A 27,897-nucleotide genomic window follows, 5' to 3' on the forward strand; every position below is an offset into this window, starting at 1 on the left:
TCAGTTTCATAGCATTTAATTAAATACAAGATTGTAACACACATCGGATACGTATATACTTAGCAGCTCTGCAGAATGTTTGTAATGCAGGTGGACAGTACATAGTCAGAACAGGGACTTCCAGTGTAGTGATGGATATTTTTAAGAATAACCCCAAAGAAAATCCACTGAGCTGGGAGAAACGCCATCTGATCTGCATCATTTCAGTTGTCCAACCACGCGTTCTCACTGTCTTCCTGGTCACTTCCAAGCCTTGCAGCCCCACCATGAATGCTATGAAAACACAAGTCTGAACACATGAAACAGCCCATACTTGGCTTTTCTAAAGCAAATTCCCATGGAAACCAGAATGAAGGGAGAGTCAAAGACTAGTAGGAAATCAATCAAATAAGCCAGGCTCCCCTAGATGCAGACATGGTTGTTTAATTGACCAAATTAACTGCCTAATTATCAGTTTTCCCTTCATTTAATGCTATAGACAACTAGCCATTTACATCTCTGATTTATACATTATCTCTGACCAGGAGTTTTTCTTTCTTAATGAAATCCAAAAGGGAGTTGGTGAGAACAAATTTGTAATCTTACGTTATACATTGTCCCTGAGTATATAATCAAGCATTAGCAGCAGTTATGATTATAAGAGTATCATACATGAATTTTAAATGCCTCCAGTAACAGACATTCACACAGTAAATCCAAATGACAACCTGTGCCAAACAACATGTAAACAGAGGATTTCAGAGCTGGAGGGACCCTGATTTTCCTCTAGACTTATCTCCTCATTTCTTCATGAGGTTGTCTCCTTGTATCAGAGATACAAACTTATGGCTTCCAGTCCTGACTTAACATGTAAGGTTGAGTAACTGACCCATCCCCTCTGTGTCCCGTTTCCCCATCAGCCAAAGATAATAATGATAAATACATCATAGGACCTCTGTGAAAGAGATACAGGAGAGCAAGGACGGGCATGAGGTTTCCTGGGATGAACTCCTCTTCGAGGCTTGGCTCCCACTTCAACAAAAGATCCAGAACACATGTCCACCTGGGTGGGACTGTCTCCTTCTACTTACACACCAGGCAGCCTCTGCTTTTCCTCCATGCAGCTGGATATCACTTTTGTGGCATTTTTCTCTGGCTATCTTCAACAGGGCCCTTTCAACAGGGTACTCCATTATAGCATTTTGTGTTATTATAATCATTTGTTTACAAACCTGCCTCTTTGGTTAGATTTTTTCGTTTTGTGAGGGCAGGGTCCCAGGCTTACTTGTTTTAGATGCCCCATGCCTAACACTATGGTTGGCACACAGCAGACTTTCCATAAATACTTGTCAAGGGAATGCAAGGGATAATGCTCATGGAAGTGCTTTGAAAATCACAAAAGCACTAAGCAAATCTAAGGGATTATGTAAATATATTCATTACCACTGATTCAGAGGAAAGGACTTGGAAAGTATAACACCCAAACAAGGAATAAAATGGTCTGATTATTATTAGGCCTCTAAGCCAACAGATAAGGTCCATTAGCTCACTACTTAAAACTCCCTCCACAGATATCACAAACCAAAACAAACAAGAAAATTAAAAAATTAAAAACACATAGCTTTCCCTCTAAACAAATTAAAAAGAGAGCAAATTTAAAAATGCAAAATGTAAACAACAACAACAGCCTGAAAACAAATCCCTGAACCTATGTCCTTCATTACCTTTGTGTCCTGCCTCTGCCCTGCCTGATTCTGGGTACACCGGGTCTGGGGGCCTGTGGGAGAGGGGTCAGCTGCCTTCCCCTGAGCTCAGCTGCCTGGACGCAGATCGTGATAGCCATTAGCAATTCATCTAGACCAAGAAACGCAAGAGGACTCGTGTCAAATGTGCATAACATGTCTCTTCTCTGTATCATGTCTGTTCACTCACTGTATGTGCTATGACTCCTTCTCCCTGCAGTCTGTGGGCACATCCATGGCTGTGGAACTCTGGACAGTTGTGGATGAACATGGGTTGGGGCAGTCTCTACATGCATAGAAGGTTGTTCTCTTAACTCATGGCTCAAATACACCGGTGGCCAGGGTTGGCTACAGGGGCTTCTATCCTGGATGGATGCAGCTGGATGGGAGTAGAAGAGGATCCTGCTCTTGATAACTAACAACAGAAATTCTAGGCTTCTAGTTTATTCCCCCTCGAGTACGTTTTCGGAAAGATGAATAAAATGGGCTTCATGGCTTTTTCTTGCTTTCTTTGCTTTTTGCAGATGTGGCTGGCCACGGTGACTCACACTTAAGGAGACAGTTTGTCCCCAACTTTCTTCCTCATAGCTTTCTTAGTATTGGTGACCATATGTCCCCATTTGTCTGGGACACTCCTGGTTTACACTTGTCCTGGAGTCATTATTTATAACTTCCTCTTTCACTTTCAAAACTGACCCAGTTTGGATAGTAAATTATGCAGTCACCTTGTTATGAGTGAGGTATGGTGCTCAAGAATGGGTCAGTCCTTAGATAAGTGGAAGAAGGGTGGCTGGGGGACACTGCAGTTTGACTCCTGGGCACCAAATCTGGGTACCACTCCTCACTGAGTCGGAAACACAGGCAAGTTACTTTAAGCCTCAGTTTCATCACTGATGACAAAGAGTATAATAATATAATTACACCCACCTCCCAGGATTATTGTGAGCATGCAGCAAAACAAAAAGTGCAGAGCACTTAGCACAACACTGAATATAGAGTAAGTCCTAAGAATGGCAGCTATCATTCTTGTCCTCCCTTCCTTCTTCATCTCTTTCTCCCTTTCTGCCTTCTCCACCCCTCCATCCTTTCCTCCATCCTTTCTTTTACTCTTTCCTCCTCTTTTTTCTTTCCAAAATAATTCAATCATTTGGGTTGTCTGAAGCAGAATAGTCCTGTTTCATGCCAAACTCCACTGAAACAGAGAGGGAGTGGTCAAAGCAATGTTTCAGCATCCTGTCCTGTAGATTACATAGAGGGGATGCATCAGTTTTGTCTTCTTTGTGCTGCAAGGCAGGGTAGGAGCTCAGTCACCTTTTTTGGACACGATAGTTTTAGTCCTGGGTTTCTCACAATTCACTGGTTTTGGTAGAAGCTGGACATGGTGACATATGCTTCTTCTTGACTGGATCCCAGGGAAGTGAAGAGAGGCTGTCCCTGAACCGCAGGGTTCAATGTCAGGATTCCCGATTGGAAAGGAAACAAATGGGGCAGGGTGCTGTTTGTAGTTCCAGCACCAAGCAGCAGGCCCTGGTACACATGAGGCCCATTCTTGCCTCCTTCTCTGCAGTCTGGGGGCCTGGAGGAGGGGATTACAGGGACATCACATACAGTGACACTCCCAGACAGACATCTGAGGGGTGACTCTCCTCCGAAAGTTTTTGGGGTAATGACTGCATGCTGGGATGGCCAGTTGAGGCCCTGCACACCCCCTCCAAGCCTCTGCTTCTCTGAATCATCTAGTTGTGGAGGAAAAGTATCTTGCAGGAAGGCTTCTGCTTCATCTCTAGCTTGAATGCCATCCACCTTATGAATCTGACAGTCCAGGAAACTTTCAGGATTGAAACTCACATTCAAATTCTGCACCAAAAGAGAAGGGAGTCATTAAGACTGAACAAGAGAGACACACCACCAAATTTTCTGTTCAAGAAAAGATCGAAAGAACTTTCTGACAGGGTTTTATCAGGGAATGTCAGGGAATTACCCACATGTTCTAGTTGATGCTTTGCCTCTGGAGGTGCTGTGACACATCAGAGTCTAATGTAACCACTGACTGTGCGTTCCAGTGCTGGGGAAGCCTGGGTAATTCTGGGACTTGCATCTCATTTTATTTTCCTATCTTTGGGGAGCTTCAGCTGGAATCTTATGAGGAACCCTTGTTATGGGATGCACAAAAGACCAAAACCTGTGGTTCAACCATTCTTCATCCTGCAATACCATTCTTGGCTACCAGGATGCCTCCAACATAGTGATAGAAGCAGCAGAAGCACTCACCTTTTTTGGTTTCTTGCACAGTTGTTCCAGAGTCTTCTTATGGTCAGGGAGACTAGGCCATACAATAGGCTTAATTCTGAAATAAGAGGGCGTTGATAGATGAAGTAAATAGCAGAGGAGCAGGCACAACAGAGCTTTCCACTGATTCTGAGCCAGGAATTGGAAGGGCAGAGTTCTAGACTTGGCTCTGCCACAACTGGGTGAATGACCTTGGACAAGTGACTTGCTTTCTCTGGGCCTCACTGCCCTATCAATCTGTGGAGGGGTTCTGCACGACATGGTTGTCAGTGAGCTACTCTGTGAGTAAGACATAATGGGACACCTCTGGGAAAGAGCCTTGGAGAAAAGGAACAATGAGGCTTGGCAATGGTGTAGCTATGAAACCAAAATTGGACCTGCTCACCTATTCCCAATATAGGTGTTGTCATCGTATTTCTTCTCTTTATTGATAGCAACTCCTCTGCTCTGATTTTGGTAGAAGTGAGAAATATTTTCTACGTTACCCAGGGAAATTGCTTTAAGGTGGTGCTTTGCAAACTGGAGTATCCCAGGGGTGTGTGGCCCTTTGCTGATGGCATCTTCCCAAAACATTAATAATTTGACTGGTATGTGTCTAAAACATCATTTTGTGATGAACATGGCCCCATCATGGGGTAGAATGAAAAATCCTATGAATTTGAATGCTGAAAGTCAAGACTTCACACATTCTGCATTTTCCAAGGGTACCTCCAGCTGCATTCTGGAGGCATGGCTCCTGCTCCCTCAGGAGACTGGAGAAGAGTTTTGGGAGGAGGGGTTGCCTTATGTCCAGTTCGCATATTTTTACCTCTTAGGAAATTAACTATGGAAATTCACCAGTGCCTGAGGTTGAGGAGGGATGTTAGGAAGTATAATTCCTGAAATATCTTATTCCTCTTTGTAGTTTTCTCATCACTGACTAGGGCTAGAGCTCTGCCTGGCTGGAATCCCACATAACCACTATCTGATAGTTAAAGAAATTCACCTTTTTTTCCATAACACACAAGCCAAAATGACCATCAGAGCCACAGAGAAGAAACTCACAATGCTGATAATTAGTAAAACAGGATCCATCTTCCCTGGAAGGCAAGAACAGATCTTGGTCAGCAATCATTAAGCACACAGTGAGGGTGACTTTCATGCTTTGAGTGCATTTAGTAACTTGAGCCCATTTATTATTTCTTGAAAGTTGTTCTTCAGTGAACAGGATGATTTGTGTGGGGGGGGGGTTGGCTTCTGTAAGTGGCACTGACTTAGGTGACTAGGTCCAGAACTTCTGTCATTTGAAATGTAAAAGTGACCTAGCATTAAAGATACCAACATTCTCCTTCTCAGAGAAAGAAGTTGAGCAGGGGGGTGATGAGATAAATGCTCTACCCCGCAGGCTCGGCAACTTCTAGGGTGGGGATGGGAGGCTAATACAGCAGAACATTTCCCCTCCTCCCTCAAAGGGAAGGTATATGTGGGATGCTAAGCATCCCCAGGGGCCTGCCTGAGCCATGTTCTTTGGCTCTTCCGGCCATTCTTATTTCCTAGACCCCCAGAATGTCTTTATTATTCCAGAAAAGGAGGCATGGGAGAGCCACATCTGTCTGTCCATCTGCCATCAACAAAGTTCTTCTCTAGAGGGGTCTTAGAGAGACCAGTCATTGGGATCGCAGTGTAAACTGGGAAACTGGAGGTAGTGGGTGGGGATTTTGCTCAGAATTATCAGCAGCTCCCAAGAGCACCCAGGGCGGTGGAGTCCAGACAGCTTACATCGTTGATCAGTGACTGAGGACTACTCCCAGCACTTCCTTCTTCTTCACAAAAGGGGCAAAGATAGCAGGTCATTCTCCAAAGAAAGTATAAGATTGCCCTCAGGGGAGTCATTTCTGTAGCTCTCACTCTCACTCACACTTTTTTTTTTTAACTTATTTTATCGAGATCATATTGGTTTATAACATTGCGTAATTTCAGGTATATATATGAGTTTCTGTATAGACCACATCGTGTCTATAGCCACACCACCCTGGATGCACCGCACCTCATCATTCACACACTTTAACATGTAAATCACCATGGGGCAGGAAAGACTCTACAGTCACTTCTCACCGCTGTTGTTCTCTGGAGTTCTGAAGTGGGAACTTGGACTCCATTCACTCCAAAAGCCTTCAAAGTAGTTGGTATTAGGGATGGATCGCACTTTAATCTCATACATTGCATTAGGTTGTAGCTTTCTCTGTAGGAGTGTCAGCTTTGTACTGGATATATTCACGTGCTAAAGAGCAAAAAGTGCCAATACATATTTAGGATGGAAAAAGAGGTGGTGCCCAGATCTCCCAAGTCATTTCAAATTGAGCATCTTTAATCATGTGTGCCTTCTCTCAAAGCCCACTCATATTTGTTACAAGAAGGAGCTCTGACATGTGGAGGGGTCAGCAGCAGAATTTGGAGCAGAGTTGCTGAGCTCATAAATGATGCTCAAATGGTCAAGGAGGGCAGTGGTACAATGGGTCCTTATTCAGGTGAGTTGGGCTTTCCCACTTTGGGAGGATATAAATCACTCTCAGGCTCTCTCCTTCCTTTCCACACTTCAATCTCTTCATTTTCTTTCTCTTCCCCTTAATATCCCAAGGGAAGATGAAAGAGAATGATAAGGTTAGTGAACAAAAGTCATTTCCCTCCAGAAAGATACCATTCTACGTTGTGAATAGCGATATAGAGACAAGTCTCTCCAGTACTGTGTATTCTTAAGAAAACAAGTGCTTTATCAATTTGATAGGCAAAAGTATTGTTTTATTATCATTTTCATTTATATTTATTTGATTTTTAGTTAGTTTTCATACGTTTATTGAATTTATATATTTCTTATTTTGTGAAACATTCCCAAATTTCTCTCTAATTTTTCCATTGTTATACTTGTCTTATTGAATTATAAGTCCTCTTTATATGTTAAGGATATTAACCACCTGTCAGTTGTATGTATGGCAAGTTAATCCTAATTTTTAATTTGACTAACAATTTTGATTATTGTGTGTGCTGACATTTATAAGCCTTTATATTTATGTAGTCACATGTATAAATATTTTGCTTTCTTTTACAGCTCTTATGCTTAGAATGTTCTTCTCCAACTCAAAATAATATAAACATTTACCTATATTTTTCTAGCTTGTTTAGAGTTTCAAATTTACATAATTTCTTTAAATCACATTTTGTTTTTTTGTTCTACAGAAAGAGTTAGGCATTTAACTTATTTTATTTCCAAATAGTTAACCAATTGTCTTGGCAACATTTATTCAAAACTTTTCCTTTCTCCACTACAGTTGCTTTTCACATGAAGACTGGAAGAGGGCAGAATCAAGGTAGCCCAGTCTGTGTTTGTGTGTGTGGGAGGGTGAGGATAGAAGGAGGGAGAAGGTCGTTTGGAGCAGGCATTACACCTGTGTAAGTAGCATATGGCAGCATACTGGAAAGAAACCAGGCTGATCCTGGCCTGAGAAAAAAGAACACTATGGACAAGCAGGGACTTTCGTTTGCCTCAAGAAAGAAAAACCATCATCTGTTTTCTGTCCATGTGGTGCAAAAAGGATGAAAGTTAAGCCAGTGGGTTCAGAAGAAGCAGAGAACCTGGGACATTCTACTTTTCTCCCACCTTCTCCCCAGAATAGGTTGCAGAGACAGCCAGACCATTCCAACAGCAGCGAATCATGAAAAGTCTAAATAACCCTCCCACAAGTTGTTACCTCAAGAACTAAGAACTCAGGCTTAAAGAGGAAGAAGAAGAAGAAAAACATCCCGCCCCCTCTCCTCTTTTACTGCATTCTGCTCCCACAACTCCCATAAACCAAACTGTGGCTATGACTTGGTGATGTTTTTTACCTGATTTGCCTGTGAAAGTTGTGCTAAATAAGACATTTTTTGAGGCCCCCAAATAAAGAGGATTGATTTAATCTCAATCTATATTGTTAGTCCAATAACTTAACTTAGAAACATTATAAAGACAAAACAATAGAGAAAGAAAAAAACCCAGAGCTAGAACAGAAATGGGCCAGCCCAGGGAAGATGCAGGTTTTGTGGGGCCTGAAACTATTACACTTTTGGGAGCTTCTTTTAGGGAAAGGTACATTCTGAGCCCAAAATTGCTGGGGGCCCTCACTGAGTAAATGTCCTTCTGGGACAATAAAATATATAACATTAAGAAATTTTTATTTTATAGTTTTATATACTTTTTAAATGTATATATAATTTACTTATTACTTATATTTATATATCTTTATAAATTTCATAATGTATAGGTGTAGTTGATGTACATACCATCCAATCATTTTCATTTTTTTCCAGGCGGTAGACCACTTCATGCAATAAATCCTTCACATACTTCTTTTGCAAGTGCGATGTATTAAATGTCACCACAAACTCATTTGCTTCCTCACGATAGATGACTTTTACGTCAAAAGGGGCCTCAGGTTTAACTGGAAAGGAAAAAGTAATGAGGTCAGTTTATAAGGCAGTCAAGGAAACAATTAATAATCTTTAAAGTTCATCTACTCTGACGATCACATTCCTTTTCTGTGTCAGTAATTGGTTAACAAATTCAGAAAACCATTTTTTCTTCTTCCTGGTTCAAAGCCAAACTACATTTCCCAGCCTCCCTTGCAGTTGGGTGTGGCCTTGTGAGTAATGTGGGTGGAAGTGATGTGCACCACCTTCCATCCTGACACAGAAACCCCGCATATGTGACTCTGTGCTTATTCCCCTTCCACCACTTGGAGTCATACGTTGAAGACAGTGGACTCACAGGATGAAGGAGCCCCGAATATTGCTTGGAGGAGCACCAGCCACAGGTTAGAAACGCCCATTTTCGTTCTTATGTGAGCAAGAAATAAACTTATGTTGTTTGAGATATCATATATTTTAGGGCTTATTTGTTATAGCAGCTAGTGCTAATTTTACACCCAAACACATTCTTTGTGCCTTTTGAATCCTAGAGAACTTGTTACTAACTAGCCCCAAAGCAGGAATATTTAAACTTTAAGTCTTCATTATTCCAGTAAAATCAGGTTACAAGCTGGGAGCCTTGTAGCTCATCTCAGCTATACTGAAGCTGGGGATCCGCATCCTGGCTGTGTCTTGTAACTTTCAGCATGACCTCAGGCTGCTCCCTGCTGTAGTGTCGTCTGCATTAGCTGGAAGCTCCTCTCCGGTCTCTTCCTTCTACCTGCCTGCCTCTCAAAGTTGCTGTTAGGATCACATGCACCATATATAAAACCCTGTTGGAGGGAGATTATTATTGTTGGAGAGGTAGTATATGAGGCAGAACGAAGCCTGAGAAAGGTATCGAATTCCTAGAAGAGCATGTGTGTCATCTGCCTCCCCACCATTGACCTCTTGGCCTCTTAGATGCTCTTCCACCAAAGCCTGGGAAGTTCTCTAGGGACGGGGCAGCCACTCTTTTTGCATGACTGATCTCAGACAGAGATGGGGAATCACATAGGTCAAAATCTAACCTAAACCTATTGTTAATGGGAGAGAGCGTGTTCTTCAAACTTTCACTCAGTGGACTGAACTGGATTCTCAGCTATCTGGACTGGGCTGTGAGACTGACTGACTTGCCAACCCAGTAAAATAAACATGTGCGGTGGAGTGTGACCCACTTATTGTAATCATTTGCTCACAGTGGTGACTGCCAAGGTTTCTCCCCCATTGCCTCAGAGGTACTGAAAAAGAGGAAGTTCTTTACCTTTGGATGTCCTGTAAAAGGGGCAGTTTATCCTTTTTTACCCTTAGTTGCACTATAAAAGGGAAGATGCTCTAAAGGGAAGCAGGAGGAAAGGGGTGGATGTAGAGGAACAGACCAATAGAAAATGCTGTCAACTGGTTCTATTACAACTGCCAAGTCAGTTCTTACCCTTCATTCAAGGAAACAATTAAGATTCGTATTCTCAACAAAATCTGACCCTGAATCCCTTGCCCCATCTCCATCTCCCAAGGACTCTTAATAAGGGGACAATTAAGGGAAGAACTGACTGACATTGATTATACACCTGCTAAGTGCTAAGTGTTTTACTTACACATCGTCCATCAACGATTACTTATCCCCGCTATACTGATGAGGGAATGAGTCTCAGAGAGGCTTATTAACTTGAGTTCAGCCCCCTGTAGGATGGTTTAGTAGGACTTCAATTCTGTCTGATTCTGACACTTGCTCTTCTCCATTTAGCTCTTGTTTCTGTACTCCATTGTCTCACACTGGCTTGTCTAAGCACTCCCAAACAGGTCTGCCTATAGCCCATATGGTGTCTTTGAACACATTAGAAAAAGGTGCTCATGCTTCAAGCAACATTTTACAAAGTTAATTTATCCTTGCACAACCTGAATCTATATAATATACAACCTATATATTATACATATATATATATAATAAATAACCTATTTATTATATAGATTTACCCTGTCAAAAAAAGTCGGAGGGCAGGAAGCTGCCCCTCCTGCCTTACTGGGGGGTCCCACACCTAAAGATGAGGAACTGAGTGAGGGGGCAGGTGGTTGCAGGCGAGCTCTGGCTCTGGGATTCAATCAGGAAGACCCAGTTTAAATTCAAGTCAATGACAGTTCTGTGTGTGAAAAGTCACATTAGGAACCAGAAGAAGATGCTCTGTGAGACATGCCTCTACCACTTCTCATCTCGCTTGGCCAGGGGTGCTTTCCAAAGCCCCAAGGGCCTCATACCACCCTTTCACAGAGGCCCAAGCCACCAGCAGTGTGCACATCCTGACTCTACCTTTTGCCTCTTGGATGAGGCATGTCGGGTTTGCAGTCTGCTGGGTGGTACAGAATGTGGGCCTCTAAGAGCACTGGCCATGTGAGATCTGGAGACTCAGAAGGGGCAGGGTGCCACCTGTAGTCTCTGGGTATGCCATGACTGTTCACATGCTCATTCTCTAAAATGCATGCAGGCCCTGTGTGCTGGTGTGGGTTTCTGTAACAAGGGACTCTACTCGATGCTCCAGGACTCTGTCAGAGGACTGAGAATCTCTGCCCTCTCTGCCTCCTCTCAGAGAGTGAATATATATATTTGCATTATAAATGGTGAATCTTTAGATCTAGTGCCCTTGTGTAGTTCACAAACTGAACATCTATCCATAGCAACATGGTCTCCAAATGACCAAAACCCAGCTTGCTTGTGTCCCAGACAGAGATACCATGCTGTTGCCATGGCATATAGGTAGCACTCACACTGATTGTACCTAAGGTCTCTTTTCTTCTACCTTTGCTTTTTTAGAAGATAATTGTTGACCTATGGAACTTCTGCTTTTACTCTTTATTATACCATCTTAGTGAAACAAAGCTGAGATTAGATTCCAAGTTCTCTATGTTTTCTCCAATGAATATTGCTTTCTTACCTTTAATTTTCTTCTTGTAGGGTGAAGGGGGGGGGGTCATTGAGAATAGGGAGAAACAGAGCCATAGTATTTAAAACCAGCAAAAGAATGCATCTCTTCAACCACTTTGAACAGTTTTGCCCCAATATATACTGTTTCACTTGTAAATCTCCACAGGTAGAGTAGTAGTTATATTATTATTAAAGTAGTTATTATTCCTTTGCATTGATATATCATAATTGGCTTAGACATTCTCCTATACCAGGGTATGTCTGAGGTTTTGAAAAACAACTTTATTTACCTTGGGGTCATAAATCCGTAAGTAATGGGAAAAATTTTTGTGTCTATAGTCCCAATCTTTCTGATTGTTTTGATTTACTTTCTTGGTAACCAAATGGTGAATTGGCTAACATTTAAATCAGTAGACTTTGAGTAAAACAGATTAACCTTCATAATGTGGTGGGCCTCAGCCAATCAGATGAAGGCCTAAAAGCGAAGACTGAGATTCCCTTATGAAGAAGCAATGCCGTCTCTAGAATGCAGCACAGAAACCCTGCTTGAGTTTCCAGATGGCCTGGTGGAACTTGGATCAAGACTGCCATATCTACTCCTACCTGAATTTCTAGCTTCTGGCTTACCCTACAGATTTCAGACTTGCCAGCCCCCAGAGTTGTATGAGTCAATTCCTTAAAATAAATATCTTTCTCTTATATATATGTATCTCCTATTGGTTCTTGTTCCTCTGGAGAACTCTATTAATACGGAAGGTATATTTACTTTTTAGAATAACTTGATAATAGTTAAACACACTCAGAATGTGGTAAGTATACGGGGAGAAGGCTACAAGGAATTCAGGAGAAGGTAAGCTGAGGAAGGGAAGCACATATGTGAGTGGGTGACAGGACACCCAGCTCCAGTTAGACACTTCCTCTAGATTAACTCTTCCTGAAAACTGTAGACGCCAATCGCCTTTCACAGTTGAATTTGAAAATCCTCCGAATTCTCTCACAGTAAGAACTAATAGCATAAGCTTCAAAACTTTCGTTTCTTTTAAAAATTATTTGCATTAAAGAATTTTCTGTTTTCTATTACAAATCGTTTTCATGATTTGTCTCCTTTTAACATACAGAAAGTCCAGACACAGTCAGTGTGTTCAGATATCTGAAAAATGGCAACCATAGCCCCATCTCCAACTTCTTACCTCTCTTGACTATGTTCAGTTTTTGGCAAGTTATGTGCTTTCCTCCGAGCTTCACACAGATTGTGCTGTCTCCAATCAGTAAGAATTTCTTTGTCTTGATGAAATACGTCTCTTGCAGTTTACTAAAATTCAGGCACTTTACCTCCAAAAGGCCCTCACTGTAGAAACAAAAAGGGAATCTGTCTTGATTCGTGTAGGAGTTTGTGTATACAATGGAATAGCATCATGTGTGTTTCAGTTGTGTGACTTCAACTCTGTCCATAGGTATGTGAGTGGGTAGATGCATGTTTGAGAGAAAAAATTAAAGTAATGTAGCTTTTTCTGCCATTACAATCAGTGATTATATATTCAGACATTAGACGCAGTTAAATTTGAAATAGTCAAGCATGTTCATGAAAATAATGGAAAATTTCTATTTTTTAAATAATTGATCATTGAAAAACAAATACTTCATTTAAGTGGGAAGGTAATGCTTTTTTGATATCGTTCAGGAATAAACTGAAGAAATAAAGCCCCTTGAAGAAACATTGACCCAAAAAGGGTTAAAGGAAATGACAAAATAGTCTAAAGAGTGATATACAAAAAACCCTATATATTTAGTGGGTAATTTAGAGTTTTTGACTGTGCTTCAACTTTTAACTCACCAGCAGACTTTAAAATCAACCCTTCTCTCCATGCTCACTAGCTTAACATGCAATAGCAAGGCTCTAGAAATTGAATTCTGTCACTTCCTAATTAAGATTAGGCCTTCAGGAAACTGAGGAAGAGAGAATGTTGCCTACTATGCAACTAGCATCAAAAGCTTCAAGCTGTACTCTTTTTAAAAATTTCTATTTTAAAAAAAGTATAATTTTTAGTTCCAGTAATGGCAGAGTACTTTATATTACACTAGCCCTCCAATATATAACTACTATAAACTTTGGACAAGATATTTTTGAAAATCCTATTTAAAAGCATTGGAGAGTAACCAAAAGCAGGCAGAAACTAGAGGGAATGTCATCCTTTGAAAAAGGGTGGATGAGATCCTTGCTTTCACTTTTTTTGCCTGAGGGCACCCATTAGGTCACACTGTGATAGGAATCTAGAAGCAAACAGAAAGCCACAGTTTTATTATCTTGAGAAGTCGGAGGACAGAGTTTTGGACTGCCTGAGTGGCTGGATATTTTTAAGGGGAAAAAGCCTAGAAATGAGGAAGCTATAGAGAGGAAGACACCAAATCTGCCTATAAACTCTACTCAAATTACTATGAATATATTGCCTCAATTGTACAGGTATGGAGGAGACTCCAAGGAAACCGTGGGATGGCAATAGCTAGAAGGCACCAGAAAGAACCAAGGACAGATTTTAGATGCTGCCTCAAAAGTAGAGAGAATTTGGAGATTAATCCAGCCAAATTAACTGAGTAACAAGGACTAAAATTAACACTTGCCAGAGACAGTTAACAGAATCCCCAAAAAACCCTATTATAAATAGTCCTTGAAACATTCAAAAGCTACTACAAACAACCAAAAAGGAAAAATGTGACCCATAGTCAAGACAAAAAGCAGTCAATGGAAACTGACTCTAAGATGACCCCAATGTTGGAACTAGCAAAAAAGGACTTTCAAGCAGCTTTTAAAAATATGTTCAAGGGCTAAACAAAAAATATTGTAATAATTATTGAGCAGATGTTTAATCTTAATAGATAAGCAGAAATTATAAAAGAGAGAACAAAATGAAAATACTATAACTGAAAGTACAAATCTAAAATTTTAAAAAATGTACTGAATGTATGGCATGGGCTTACAGCAGATTGAAGATGGCAGAAGAAAGGATCAGTGAACTTGAAGATAGATCAAAAGAAATTATTCAGTCTGAAATAACAGAAAGTCTCAGTGATCTGTAGGACAGCATCAATGGGCTAAATAAATGTGTAATTAGAGTTCCAGAACAGGAAGAGAGAAAGAATTTGGATAAAAAAATTTTTTTTTTAAAACAATGGCTCCAAATTTCCCAAAGTTGGCAAAAATTATCAATGTTTAGGTTTAAGAAACTCAGCAAACCCAATCAGGATATATCCAAAAAAAAAAAAAAAAAACTACATCATAAAACTTAAGCACATCAGAGTCAAATGGCTGAAAAACAAAGGCAAATAGAAAATCTTGAAAGCATCCAGAGAAAAACATCCCTTCTCATCAGAAACTATGGGAACCAGAAGACACTGGAATAGTATCTTTAAAACCCTGAAAGAGAAAACAAAAGATATCCACCTTGAATTCTTATATGCACAAAATATTCTTCAATAATGAAGGCAAAGTAAAGATATGGCCAGATAAAATAAGAGATCATTTGTTTTAGGAAATTCTTTAGACCAAAGGAAAATGAAACCAGAGTGAATTTTAGATCTACAGGAAAGAATTAGGGGTACCAGAAAGAGTATACTTTGGTAAATATGAAAGACAATATATATTTCCTCTTATATTCTTTAAAGACAACATACTTAAAGCAAATATTATAATGGCATTGAGAATTTCTAAGCTATGCAGATGTAAAATATATGACAGCAAAAGTGCAAAGGATAGGATATTATAAGTGGAACTATATCATTGCCAGTTCCTTATATTTTACACGAAATAGTAAACTCTAAGTAAACTCTGATAAGATTGACTATTATAACCCTTAGAGCAATCGCTAAAAAGAGATATTGCCCAAAAGTGAAAATAAAGAAGAAATTGATCTCAATAGTTCTATTTCTTTCAAAGAAATTAAATTTATTATTAATAAACTTCCCTACAAAGAAAGCTCTATGTTTATATGCTGATGAATTCTATCAAATATATAAGAAATAGTCCCAATCCTACACAAATTCTTCCAGAAAATAGAGAAGAAATAAACCCTTCCCAAATTATTTTATGAATTTAGCTCAACCCTGATGCCAAGAGCTGGCAAAAATATTACAGAAAAGAAATTTACAGATAAATATCCCTCTAGAATGCATATGCAAAGTTCCTCAAAATATTAACACATTGGTGTTAATACATAATGGCAAAGTAGAATACATTCCAGGAAGTTAAGGTAGGCTCAACAATTAAGGATCAATCAACAGAATTCACCACATTAACAGAATAAAGACAATCTGATTATCTCAAGTGATGCAGATAAAGCATTTGACAAAATTCAGCATCCATTTATGATAAAAACTCTCAGCAGACAATTAATAGAAGGAGACTTCCTCAAGCTGATAAAGGGCATTTACAAAAAGTCTGTGGTTAATATCATACTTCATGGTGAAACTGTGAACACTTTTCCTCTAAGAGAAGGACAAGACAGGGTCATCACTTTCACCATTTTTATTCAACAGTGCACTAGAGGTTCTAGCCAGCTTGTAAGGCAAGAGAAACCAATAAAAGACATCTGGATTGGAAAGAAAGAAAAAGAGACTTCCTTTATTTGCACACAACAATTTTATTTACATGGAAAATTATAAAGATTCTCTAATATAATTATAGAAACTAATACAATGAATTGACAAAGGTCAGTGTACAAAAGTCAATTATATTTCCATAGGCTAGTCTCAAACAATTGGAAATTAATTTTTAAAACAACAGCTCCATTTATGACAGCAATAAAAGCATAAAATTCTTAGAACTAAAATTAATAAAAGATGTTCAAGGCCTTTGCAATGGAAATTACAAAGCATTCCTGAGAGCTGTTAAAAGAGATTTAAATAAATAGCCAAATTCATGGATTAGCAAATTCAGCAGGGAAATGATGAAAATTTCCCCAAACTGGTCTACATAATATTAATTGAAATCTCAGCAGGATTTAAAAGAAATTGAAAACCTGATTCTAAAACTTTTGTGAAGTACAAAGAACTCAGAATAGCCAAAACAACCTTGAAAAAGTAGAAGAAATATGGAGGACTCAGAGAACTTGATTTCAAACTTACTGTAAAGCTGTGGTAGTCAGGACCGTTTAGCACTGGCATAAGGACATATAACTGGATCAATAGGGAATGTAAACTGATGCAGACAGTATGGAAAACAATATGGAGATTCCTCAAAAAATTAAGAATAGAACTACCATATGATCCAGCTATTCCACTTCTGGGCATTTATCCAAAGAACGTGAAAACACTAATTCAAAAAGATATTTGCACCCCTATGTTCATTTGAGAATAATTCACAATAGCCAAGACTTGGAAGCAACCTAAGTGCCCACCAAAGGATGCATGGATAAAGAAGATGTGGTATATACACACACACACACACACACACAATGAAATACTACTCAGCCATAAAGAAGATGAAATCTTGCAATTTGCAACAACATTGATGGACCTTGAGGGTATTATGCTAAGAGAAGTAAGTCAGATGGAGAAAGCCAAACACTTTATGATTTCACTCATAAGTAGAAGATAAAAACAACGACAATAATAACAAACAAACATAGATACAGAGATTAGATTGGTGGTTACCAGAGGGCCAGCGGGGAGGGAGGAGGGTGAAAGGAGTAAAAGAGCACATGTATACGGTGATGGGGGGTAATTAGTCTTTGGGTGGTGAGCATGATGTAGTCTACAAAAAAAAAATGAAGTGTACAACTCAATTATAAAAAAAGAAAGTATGAAGAGTTCAGAAACAGACTCAACATGTAAGGTTAATTGATTTTAAATACAGGCACCCAGTCAATTCAATGGGAAAGAAAAAATCCTTTTAGCAAATTGTCCTGGAACAACTGAGCAAACGTGGAAAACATGAATCTCGATCTCACACAAAATTAACTAGATATGGATTATAGATCTAAATATGAAGGCTAAAACTGTAAAATATTTAGACAAAAATATAGGAAATTATCTTCCTAACTTTGAGAGTAATGACACAAAAAGCACTAGACAAAAAAGAGAAAAAAAGATTTATTGGACTTCATCAAAATGAAAAACTCCTGCTTATTAAAATATGCCACTGAGAAAATGAAATGGCAGACTACAGACTGTCAGAATATAGTTGTAATACATGTATCTGATGCAGGAATTGTGTCCAGAACATGTAAAGAATCATACCCATCAATGATAAAAGGACAAACAACTCAATGACAAATAGACAAAAGACTTAGTTGCCAAAAGAAGACATATAAATGGCCAACAAGTACATAAGAAGGTGGTCAATGTTGTTTGTTAGTTGAGAAATATAAATAAAAACATTGAAATACTGTTCCAAAGCCAAATGTTGGAAATGACGTGTAGCTCTCGTTCGTTGCTGGTAGGGGAGTAGAATGGTATAATCACTTTAGAAAGCTGTTAGGCAGTTTCTTATAAAGTTAAATGCACACCTACACTCTGATACAGCAATTGCATTCTAGGGTTTTTACCCCAGAGAAATGAAAATGCATATTCACAAACTGATTTGTACAAGAATGTTAACAGCAACTTTAAAAAATGATAGCCTCAAAGTTGAAAAACCCCAAACATCCGTCAAGAGGAGAAAGGATTAAGTACTTGTGATATAATCATGCAGTGGAATTAATACTCAGCAATTGGAAAGATGCACTATGAGACACACCTCAACATGGATAAATCTCAAAAACATTTTGTTGAGTGAAAGAAGTCAGAAAGAAAAATTGTGTTATTCCATTTTTAAGAACTATCAGAAACCGACAAAACCAAAGGGTGATAGAATTCAGAACTGTGATTGCTCACAGGGGCTGAGAAGTGACTGGAATGGGACATGAGGCATCCCTCTAGGGTGGAAGAGATGGTTTATATCTTGACTGAGGCAATGGCTCCACGTCAAATACATTTCTCAAAACTCACTTAAGATCTATACATTTCATCATAAGTAAATTTTACCCCCAAAATGAATTGTCATCAACAAAGAAAGTAAACAAAATTAATAAACCACACAAAAGTTAAAAAAGTAATACAAAGTATATTCCTGTTGGAAAAATAATTAAGCAATGAAGAATAAGAGCAAAATTATTCCTTTCTCTTCCTTCCTCAACCCTCAATTTAAATTCCCTCTCCTGTGATCACTGTGGTCACCAGTTTGTTTTTTCTACGTCCTCTTTAAATCCAACCAAATAGCCCTAAGAAGAGGCACAGCTGGTCAGATGGGAAGTGGGGATTGTGGCAGAAAAAAGTACATCTGTGGAAGTTCACTTCCATGAAAAGAGTTCTTCTCATTAATCAGATACGTAAAAAAAAGAAAATCATAGGGAGTATGTTCTAAAAAGATTCTTTACTACCTACAACCCAGAATGCGTGTTGGTTTTCTTTGGTGAATTGGACATATGTACACATTTCTCTGCATGTGCCCAAGTGAGACCTTTCCAGGATTGTCCCTGGATCTGAACAGAGAACGTGTTTGTGTGGCTTGAGGTGAGGTGGGCATGGGGTTAAAATCTGAGGAGAATGTCTCAACTTTAGGCACAGAATCACCCACCTCTGGGCTGCTGTGGTCTTTGAATGACTGGTTAAGCTCCTGCAGTCATGAAAAACTAAGAGTTGGTGAAGAAATTTCAGCTTATTAATTGGCTAAATATCTTTATTATTTGTGGGACATTCTTTACAATTATCTCCCTAAAATAGCTTTTTCATTAGCTGCTGTCTTTTGGAGTATGTAGTTGTTATGGTTTTGAGTATGTGTGTGTATGTGTGTTGGAGTTTCTAGAGGGCTGTGTCTCTTGTTGGATTAGATGGGTTTTTACACTTGGAGTGGAATAAAAATGAAAAGCAAATTTTAAGGTAAGCTAGATGGATACCAGACAACAAACTTGGGAGGAACGTCAGATGGACAGGTTTGAAGATGACAACATTGTCATGATTCGATGAATAAGGATAGAAGAGAAGAATTGAGGCAGGGTCCCATTTCTAAATTTTAGGAAAACATGTGATGTGGAGAAATTAGAAAGATAATGGCTCTTAAGTTCAATCACTGAATTTAGAATATATTTATAAGTAAAGCATATGTGGAATATTCAATTATAGATCCTTAGTATGTAGTAAGTTCTTGGTACTGTTGGAAGTTTAAGAAGAATCTAAAATGTTATTCTTGGTCCATTCCCACTTTTCAGGGAATGAGATTAATGAGCAATGAACAATAAAGTATCACCATATGGCTGTCGTGTGAGTCTGGGCATCCTTTTACGGACTTTGAACTCCGGGAGCTGTCCTATGTGTAGAGGAAGCCATGCCAGGAAACTAAGATAAACCTGTGGCCAGAATAGACAGCCTTGCTTCTGGCCACTGACCCTGGCTTTAGGTGACTGGAGGAAACTTAGTGTCTTCCCATGAGTAGTTCAACCCAATTCAATCCAATTCATTTCAATTCACTTAATTAAATTGGAACAATTTATTTGGTTGCTAACTATGTATTACTAGAGTTAGAAATGTTCTAGAATACACTGTCCAACACAATGACTGCTGCCCCACATGTGTTATTGTTGAACACTTGAAATATGGCCAGTCCAAATTGAGATGTGATCTAAATACGAAATGTGCACTAGATTTTAATAATTTAGTATGCAAAAAGGAAGGTAAAATATCTCATTAATGGTTTTTGTTCATATTGATTACATGTTGAAATGATAGTATTTTAAATATATTAAACTAAATACAACATATTATTAAAATTAATTTCACATTTCTTTTTCAAAATGAGACTGTTAGAAAATTTAAAATTACATATGTGGCTCACACATTTGTGGATCACATTTTATTTTTTCTGGACAGAGCTGGGATATTTTTGGAGGAGAGAAAGGATTCCTGAAAATATCTAAGTAGTACTATAGGCTAACAAATTTGGCCCTATGGGACCTTCGCAGGGGACATCAACTCTAAGCCACTCACACACATCCCCTTGCTCCGAAAATAGGGAGAAACTGCTGGGGACCCCTGCATCTGCTTCTTTACCCCATCTCCGCCTTCCTAAACCTCCTGCAGCCTCGTGTACTGTAGTGAGACAAATGCATTTCTCTTGTTGGTGCAAACAGATATTGACATGGAAATATTAAAAACGAAAACAAACTATAGCTTTTACTTCTCAGTTAGACCTGAAAGGCAGAATCTAGCTCAAAAATATTGAGCAACTTTGAAAGTAAGTACCGTTTACTGAAAAAGGGCTATATTAACAACACTTGACAGATATTGCTAGTTAAGCCTAGACTATGAGGTCAATTTGTCAGGGTGCAGCCTGTGACGGTGGTGGTAATTGATGAAAACAAAAAGTGACATATTTGAAGTGGTATCTGTAGGCGGTTCGTGGGAGTGACTGCGGTGCCCCCAAGAATGTGAAAATAAAGGCAATACAATTGCCTTCTGACTATGAAAATTATGCAAACACCTAAAAAGCAGGGTCCCAAATTCAAGTGCCTATGTTGTCTATACAGGTAATAAAAATGAGAAAAGTGGGCCTCACCTCAGCGCTGAAATTTAATTCCTCATCAACAGAAGCAGGCAGAATTCTGTTCCAGCTACTTTTTGCTGTACGGGCTCTGTATTATCAAATCCATTTTTTTTAAAGAGATATGCAGATTTTTAAATCAACTAATTAAAAAAAATTTAACCACTTTGAGATCTGAACCAAATAACTCTAGTCTTAAAAATCAACAGATTTCCTTTGTTTTGCTTCTAAATTAACTGAACAATCTTTGATCATATTTTTAAAGAAAATCAGACTACGTTGAGAGAATTAAGTACCATTTACAGGCACTGACCATAAGCCAGACACTAATCCTTCTACCCAAATGCAGGGCAGTTGTTATGATCAGAGAGCTTAAATATTGGGATTCCAACCTACATGCCTGTTTCCAGCACCTCTGCTTTGTCAGTCCAGGCACCTGAGACCTGGTTAGTTTGGGTAAATGAAAAATTTTCAGGTCACCTAGTAAGAGAGCATTTATATTGATATGCAAGCTACTGGCCCTCTCTGTCTCTTTTCCCCACAAACATCAGCTCTTGTAGATCCTGAGCCGTGCATTAATATTTGGGCCTCTATGATAGTTGTATCTGTCAATGTGAAGTAGTCAGTTGGTGTGCTGGTAATCCAACTCTGTGATTTTGGCTAATCCAAGTCCATCACTGAGAGATGGATCCATTCATTGAACACTAAGTAACTCGGTTTCTAAGCCTGGAAGACAGGTGGCCAGAGCAGGCAGGTGGGAAATTCATCTAGGAAGATGCCCCTGCTCCAGGAGATAGCATCTGGTTTTTATCAACAATTCCACCTGTGTAAGAATTTCAACAAAATTCACAATTTTCAGTGATTTCCAGTTTCTTCTTTATAAACTTATATTAACAGAAAAAAGCTCCAATAAAGCTAGTTTTATTGTGGAAAAGAAACTCAACCTAACCAGCAAATACGACACTCTATAAGTGAGTTTAAATTGAGATACATTGCCGCCTCTGGATCTAGGATTTCCACCAATCCACCCCTCAAGGTTTGGATACTTTTATGAAAACAGCTGCTGCCCAGAAGTACCTTAACCTACTGAAGAGTTCATACTTATTGTTCACACTGAAAACATGTTGTAAGCCAACCTCTTTCCAATGGAAATATCTGAATCCAACTGAAAAACCCAAGTGGAGGCTACGGACAGATTAAAATACCACAGAAAAATCAAAAGGCTTGTCAAAGGAAGCGGGTAAGTTTGTTCAAGTGGGCAAGGAAATGGTCAAATACCGTGTGAGCGAGAGTGGACACAAAGGTCAACCTTGGCCTCCCCACAAGAAACCACAAAGAACACTGCAGTCCACCAACAGCTGGTTGAAGGACCCAAAGGCAAACCTCGGTGTGGGAGGGAGATTTGCCCATAGAAATAAGCGCATCCTTTAAACGAATTGTTCGGCTGTTTTAGTGTAGTCTGTTTCCAGCACAGGTTCTAGACATTGTAGGTTCCTGTTCTCTCGACATATTTTATTCCTAGAAAGTGTGTTATGTAAGTGAACTGACGGAGGCAGACTGTGAACATACTATGGAACTCAAGTCCAAGACCATATTTATTTATGCAGTGACTGCAGCAGCAAGCACTACACGAACAGATGCGGGAAGCTCCCGTAATTCAATGTAAGACATGGAATTCAGGTGTGTCTAGACTGTGATTGTGGAGGACTGGCTGCGAGTCTATGGAACTTAAGAAGCCCTCTTGTATGTGTGGCGGACCTTGACTCACTTTCCTCACAAGAAAACCAACTAAAATTAGGTCATCTGATATGAATTTGGAGATAGCCACAAGTCAGAATTTCATGGTTGAGTATTTTTTTCAAATCACTGGGGAGAGTAACCTTCAGCGACTAGAGATGATTTGTGGAGGAGGGAGAAGATAAAGCTCTCCGAGCTCTTTATCAAACTTTCAAACCAGACAGAGACTTTCTCTTTTTCTATGCCTTTTCTGTGAGGCCTTATGAAAGCAAGAGCCAATTTGTTCCTATGGCTTTTTGGCAAATTGATATCAGGAGCATTACCTGAAGTCAAATTGTGTCAAGAGGGTAGAAGTTTGGTCTGTAGTCCTAGATTTTTTATTTAATGCCTCTTTTTTATTACTTATGACACACTGGATGTTTCTTCTCAGTGCGTTACATGTATTAAATTATTTAATCATCACAACTTCCCTATGAGGTAGTATATGTCATTTAGCAGGTGGAGAAACTGAGGCATAGATAAGTTACGTAACTTGCTCTAGGTTAAAGAGCTAGTAAGTGCTGGTACTGGGATTAGAAACCAGGCAACTGCATTCCACAGTGCAGCTTACAGACACTAGACTGTCTCATGATGGGCAAAGAGATTTTTTGGCAGTAGCATCTGGGGAGAACCAGCATTTCAATTGTGCTATGAAGTCAAGAGAGATGTGAGATCTCCAAGATCCCTACCATATTTGGCTGAAGCAGCAGGACCTGAGAGGTGAACCCACAAGAGCATTTTGCTTGAGTCTGTTAGTGAGGGACAAGTAGCTTCAGGAAGTTTTTGGAATTCATTCAATTTTAATATTTGATAATTGGATTTCACACTCCTTCCTTTCCAGCCATTGTTGCAGTGCCCATGAAAAGAAAGACAGAGGATTTCTAGGCACCCATTGAAGCCATTGTTCCTTACCATATTTCAAATTCCAGATTGGTGCTGTTGACATCTGGGTCCTCAAAAGCACAGCTCAGCAAGTGCTGGGGTCCATCCACTTCCAACTGGCTGTAGCACGAGAAAGAGTAGTCGTCGAGTTCTGCGTCTTCAAAGTCTCCTGAGGAGGAACAAACCAGTAGCTTTCAATGAATCAAATAAGTACATTCTATTGAAATCTGGAGCCACATTAATGAAATGGCAGCCTTTTTTAGCGGGCATGAAAGGATGATCATAGTTTATCTAAAGAAAGAAAGCTCAGGGCAAAGACTAGAAAGAGGTTTCCAAAACAGCAAAAACAAAAACCAACAAAAGAAAATAAAACAATGACTATGAAGTTTTCTAATAGAAAAAAATAAATTTATCACATTTAATAAATAAACTCCAGATAGATCTAAATATTTCTGCCATTGAGTTAGAGTCTTAGAGATCAACAATGAGACACTGAACATACTCTTTCCTTTATTTAAATGGGAATTTCTCTTACTAGTTTGTACATTTCAATAAGATTCATACGCTACCCAACTTCACCTTTGACTTTATTGCTAATCTTCATTTATTCCCTCTTAACTACTTATTTCTGAATAAAGGAAGATGATAGCTCTCTAACAGTCAGGAGTTCACTTTTTTAAGGGCTAGCTTCCCCTTGCCTAATTAGGGGTCCCAACTGAAAGCGCCATTGATTATCTCCATTGTATTTATTTATTTATTTAAGACAACTTGTTTTAAGCCACTGAGGCAAAAGTGATTAGAAAACATTAGATCTGACAGGACTCACATCTGGTGGAACTTCCTGTGAAACTTACAGATACTGCTTCTGTTCTTATAGATTCTTCTTCTATAGATAATTGCATCTTATAGACACTGGCAAAATTCTGGAAGTTGTGAGGAACCAGAATTTTTTTGCACCACTTTTGGAAAGGACAGTTGGTCACAGAGAGTATTCAATTTCTTAAGCTGGGTTGAGGATCCTAAGATTAAATAGACATTTTTTTATTTAATAGAGAAAAATCTGTCAGCACATATACTCTGTCTGGGACATGAGAAAATCCATAGTAACCAAAGCCCTTCTGAGGGTTGTCAAGTGTGAGCCTATGACTGCTTCCAGGTCCATCAGTACTAGAAATTAATCTTCTGGGGCTTTAAATTGGGTACAGATTATGAGAAAATCAAACCCCAGTTGAGTTTCCCAAAGGCCATGAGATGTGCAGACAGCGCACTCTTTTCTTAAATAACCCGATAGGCCTGTGGGAAAGTTAGTACAGCTGATTCTGAGTGGACCAATCAGTTGAGTGACAGGTCTGTTCAGTCAAAGCAACAAATCTTGAAAAGCCACATCTAGATAAGATCTATGGGCATTGCTCTTTCTGACCATTCCTAGAATCTACCTGGTTTACAATTCTACTTCCAGCAAAGACTTCTTATGTAATTTCAGCAGGGCATGGCCCTCTTCCTGATAACAGTTTTAAATAATGAGGGGCTGTCCACCATTTAGGGCTCACATTTCAAAGCATGTTCACTCCTAATCTTATAGACTTAGATATCCTTTCCTAATGGCTGGCAGCTTTCTAGATGGAATGGTTCTGGGTGGGTGGTTTTAGCCTGCCCTTGCATGGCAGTCCTTGCACCGTTTTGACATTTTCTCTTCTTTGCACCTTCCACTAATCCTATAAAACAGAACCTACATTACTATTTGAATTCAGACATCCATGGATTAGCTTTGTCTCCAAAATACTTCAACATCCAACATAAGCCAGAGAGAGCAGTCTAGCAGATGCTGGTCATCAGCAGAACAAAGCACTCCCACTGCCTTTAGCTATCCAGTCTGGCAAAGTGCGCTTGCTGTAAATTCTCATATAATATGCAAAGCGCTGGTCATACGGTTCGAGTTGCTATGTTTTGAGAAGCAGCTCATTGGCTCTTTAGCAGGTGTTATTGAGTAAAGTTGCTTTGCAACCAAGAAAAATTCCCCTCAGCAACTTGCAAAATTGCATGGCATTTTAGAGAGAGAATGATTTAAGCTGAAAAATTCTTAGTTAACAGTAATATACACAGTGGTTAAGACCTCCAGTGGCAGGGGTGGACAGATGTTGGTTTAAATCCTCGCTATTCTGCTTTATAGCTGTGGTCTTCCATGAGGTTACTCAACCTCTCTAAGCCTCTGTGGTCTGATATGTAAATTCATGATGTGGAATCACTAAACAAATATACACAAAGACTTAGATTAGAGCATAGTAAGCACTCAGTAAGGATTAGCTATGACTATGATCATATTTTTTTTGAGAAATACGTAATGAAAAGCTAAAATAAGAATTCTAATTCTGAGATTATACACGAAAACTTTGGGGTTCCTTTGAAAAGAGTTCTTTGTCAAACTTGTTATTATTACTATGGGTTTGAAATTATATAGAGCTTTTGGACAGTGAGTTAACCTATCATTCTTTAAATGCTCACTATCTAAGCGTATTTTTCCATAAAAATTTAATTATTTTGGAATATGTATTATAGACAAGGCTGTAGGGTTTAGAAGGCTCCCTAGCAAAAGGAATTAGTTGAATAAACGTACAAATGGTTTGGATTTTTTTTAAGTATCTCTTTCTTCTCTTGATCATCCTTGTGGTTATCAGAGAAATAACTTATCTTTCAACAAACAGCAGCTGAATATTTTACACCCCAAACTGGAAAGTATTTTGATCATGTGGATGGGTAGTTACAAATCTCCTAAAAAAATCTGAAATTAAAAGTTGAAGTGAACACTTAGCTTTCAATTAGAATTCTTATTTCTTTTCGAAACAGTATGGCCACCAGGGAGAAATAGAAGGAATATATTGTACTCCAAAGAGTAAACTTTATGTGTCCCCTATCAACCATCAGTCTGTGCAAACACAAGGCAATACCTACCATGGAATGAGGATCAGCCTCTGCGAAGTGATTCATACATAGTCACACTGTGAAAAATGTCAACCCTCTGACAATTCCCTTAATGAAAATATCCTAGGGATTTCCATCCTTAGTAATTATATGACTTAAAATACCTAAGCTGAGTCATTTGGCTGATGTGTTTGATATCTTTGATGGGAAAACACTTTTTAACTCTTAAGATGAAGGGGTTTAATTTCCACGAACAAATTGGTGGTCCAAGTTCCCAGTGGCCCCTGCTGCTGCTTTACCTTTGTCTCCAGTTCCGTTGTAGTTACAATGTATTTATGAAGTAGGCAGCACCTGCTACTAGGCACTAAGTATTTCAGGAATCCCAAAGAGAATTATTACATGATAGTTCATTTGTTGATGTGGAGACAAATATATTTCAATGAGACAACTCCCTGCAATCTTTCTCTATTCATTGATTCAGTTAGAATCTCACATGAGTCTATCAAAACTAACATATTTGGAAGAAATTTTCAAATATTTATTGAATGTATACTATGTCATATACTCTTTTAGGTGCTGGGGATGTAGCAATGGTAAATGCAGACAAAGCTGTTATTTCTAGACTCATTTTGTCATGAAAGTCATGCTTTTGGAAACTCTTAAAAAGCTAAACAAAGCCAATCTAGCCTTATTTCTTAAGCTAAAATTACCTTGGAGATTCTCCAACAAGCACAATCGTCGCGTCTATATAGTGTTCTTTTTGTAAGAGCAGAGGCATCGACCCACACTAACATCTACATTTGGAGAGTCAAATGCGTTCTTCCTTAACAGTTCTAAAATTTTATAAACCACCTACAGTATTGTCCCCAAACTCCCTGTTCTAGTGATTCGAACATACAAAATGACTGAATACACTGTAGTTTCTCAAACTCCATTCCAACCCAGGGCCCAGCTCAGGTCTGTTAGGAATCTGAGCAGCCTGAAGCCTGTGCTAGAGATAATCTGAAATCCTAAAGAAAAGTTAGAAATGACTCACCATTCTGTGCATAGCCACTTTCTCCAGAAACGACTTGAAGTAAATAGAAAACCATACCAAGAGCTGTACCTAGAATTGTCATTCTGAGAGAGAGAAAGAGAGAACAGAGCAGGCATGTGAGCCTATGGTAGGAATGAATGAGAGAGAGAGAGTGAGAGCGAGAGTCAGAGAGCCTTAAATCTTTAGCTTTCTGGCTTTATACTTATTTAACCACAGACAGGGGGAAGTATAAACACAGCGAAAAATAAGGCTAGTGCTAGAAACAGGAAGTCTGAGTAAAAGTATTGCTGCTGTAAGCAGAGGTGGAGGAAATGAAAGGATAGAGCACTTT

At 39.0% G+C, this 27,897-nt stretch overlaps 1 protein-coding gene and 1 long non-coding RNA gene across 4 annotated transcripts in view; one reads left to right on the plus strand and one right to left on the minus strand.

Annotated features, from left to right (window-relative positions):
- On the minus strand, positions 1-27,821 carry IL7R (interleukin 7 receptor). Of its 2 annotated transcripts, XM_008512081.2 has the most exons (8): positions 27,567-27,821; positions 23,642-23,780; positions 12,576-12,733; positions 8,307-8,464; positions 6,105-6,270; positions 4,996-5,089; positions 3,993-4,068; positions 1-3,578 (listed from the first exon to the last, which is right to left on the minus strand). In XM_008512081.2, exons 1-8 carry the CDS (start codon positions 27,646-27,648, stop codon positions 3,075-3,077), a joined length of 1,377 nt encoding a protein of 458 aa, XP_008510303.1. In that variant the 5' UTR covers positions 27,649-27,821; the 3' UTR covers positions 1-3,074. The 2 variants fall into 2 exon arrangements, with proteins under 2 accessions (XP_008510303.1, XP_070443126.1); XM_070587025.1 differs by lacking the exons at positions 1-3,578; positions 4,996-5,089 and having other exon boundaries at positions 3,989-4,068; positions 27,567-27,779.
- The window catches only part of LOC103545399 (uncharacterized), a 61,572-nt gene continuing 42,378 nt past the window's right edge, over positions 8,704-27,897 (plus strand). The window contains exon 1 of one of the 2 annotated variants that reach the window (XR_543406.2): positions 8,704-8,836. This is a non-coding gene — a long non-coding RNA (uncharacterized lncRNA). The remainder of the gene's footprint in view (positions 8,837-27,897) is intronic. The other variant, XR_011530410.1, reaches the window with a different exon arrangement.

This window comes from Equus przewalskii, chromosome 20 (genome assembly GCF_037783145.1).
Source record: "Equus przewalskii isolate Varuska chromosome 20, EquPr2, whole genome shotgun sequence".
NCBI lineage: Eukaryota > Metazoa > Chordata > Mammalia > Perissodactyla > Equidae > Equus > Equus przewalskii.

Coding starts and splice junctions, on each gene's coding strand:
- IL7R (XM_008512081.2), bottom strand. CDS start 27,648: ATGACAATTCTAGGTACAGCTCTTGGTATGGTTTTCTATTTACTTCAA. Junction 12,734..23,641: donor AATCTGGAATTTGAAATATG/GTAAGGAACAAT, acceptor TTGTTTCTACAG/TGAGGGCCTTTTGGAGGTAA. Junction 4,069..4,995: donor TGTGTGTTATGGAAAAAAAG/GTGAATTTCTTT, acceptor CTCTTATTTCAG/AATTAAGCCTATTGTATGGC.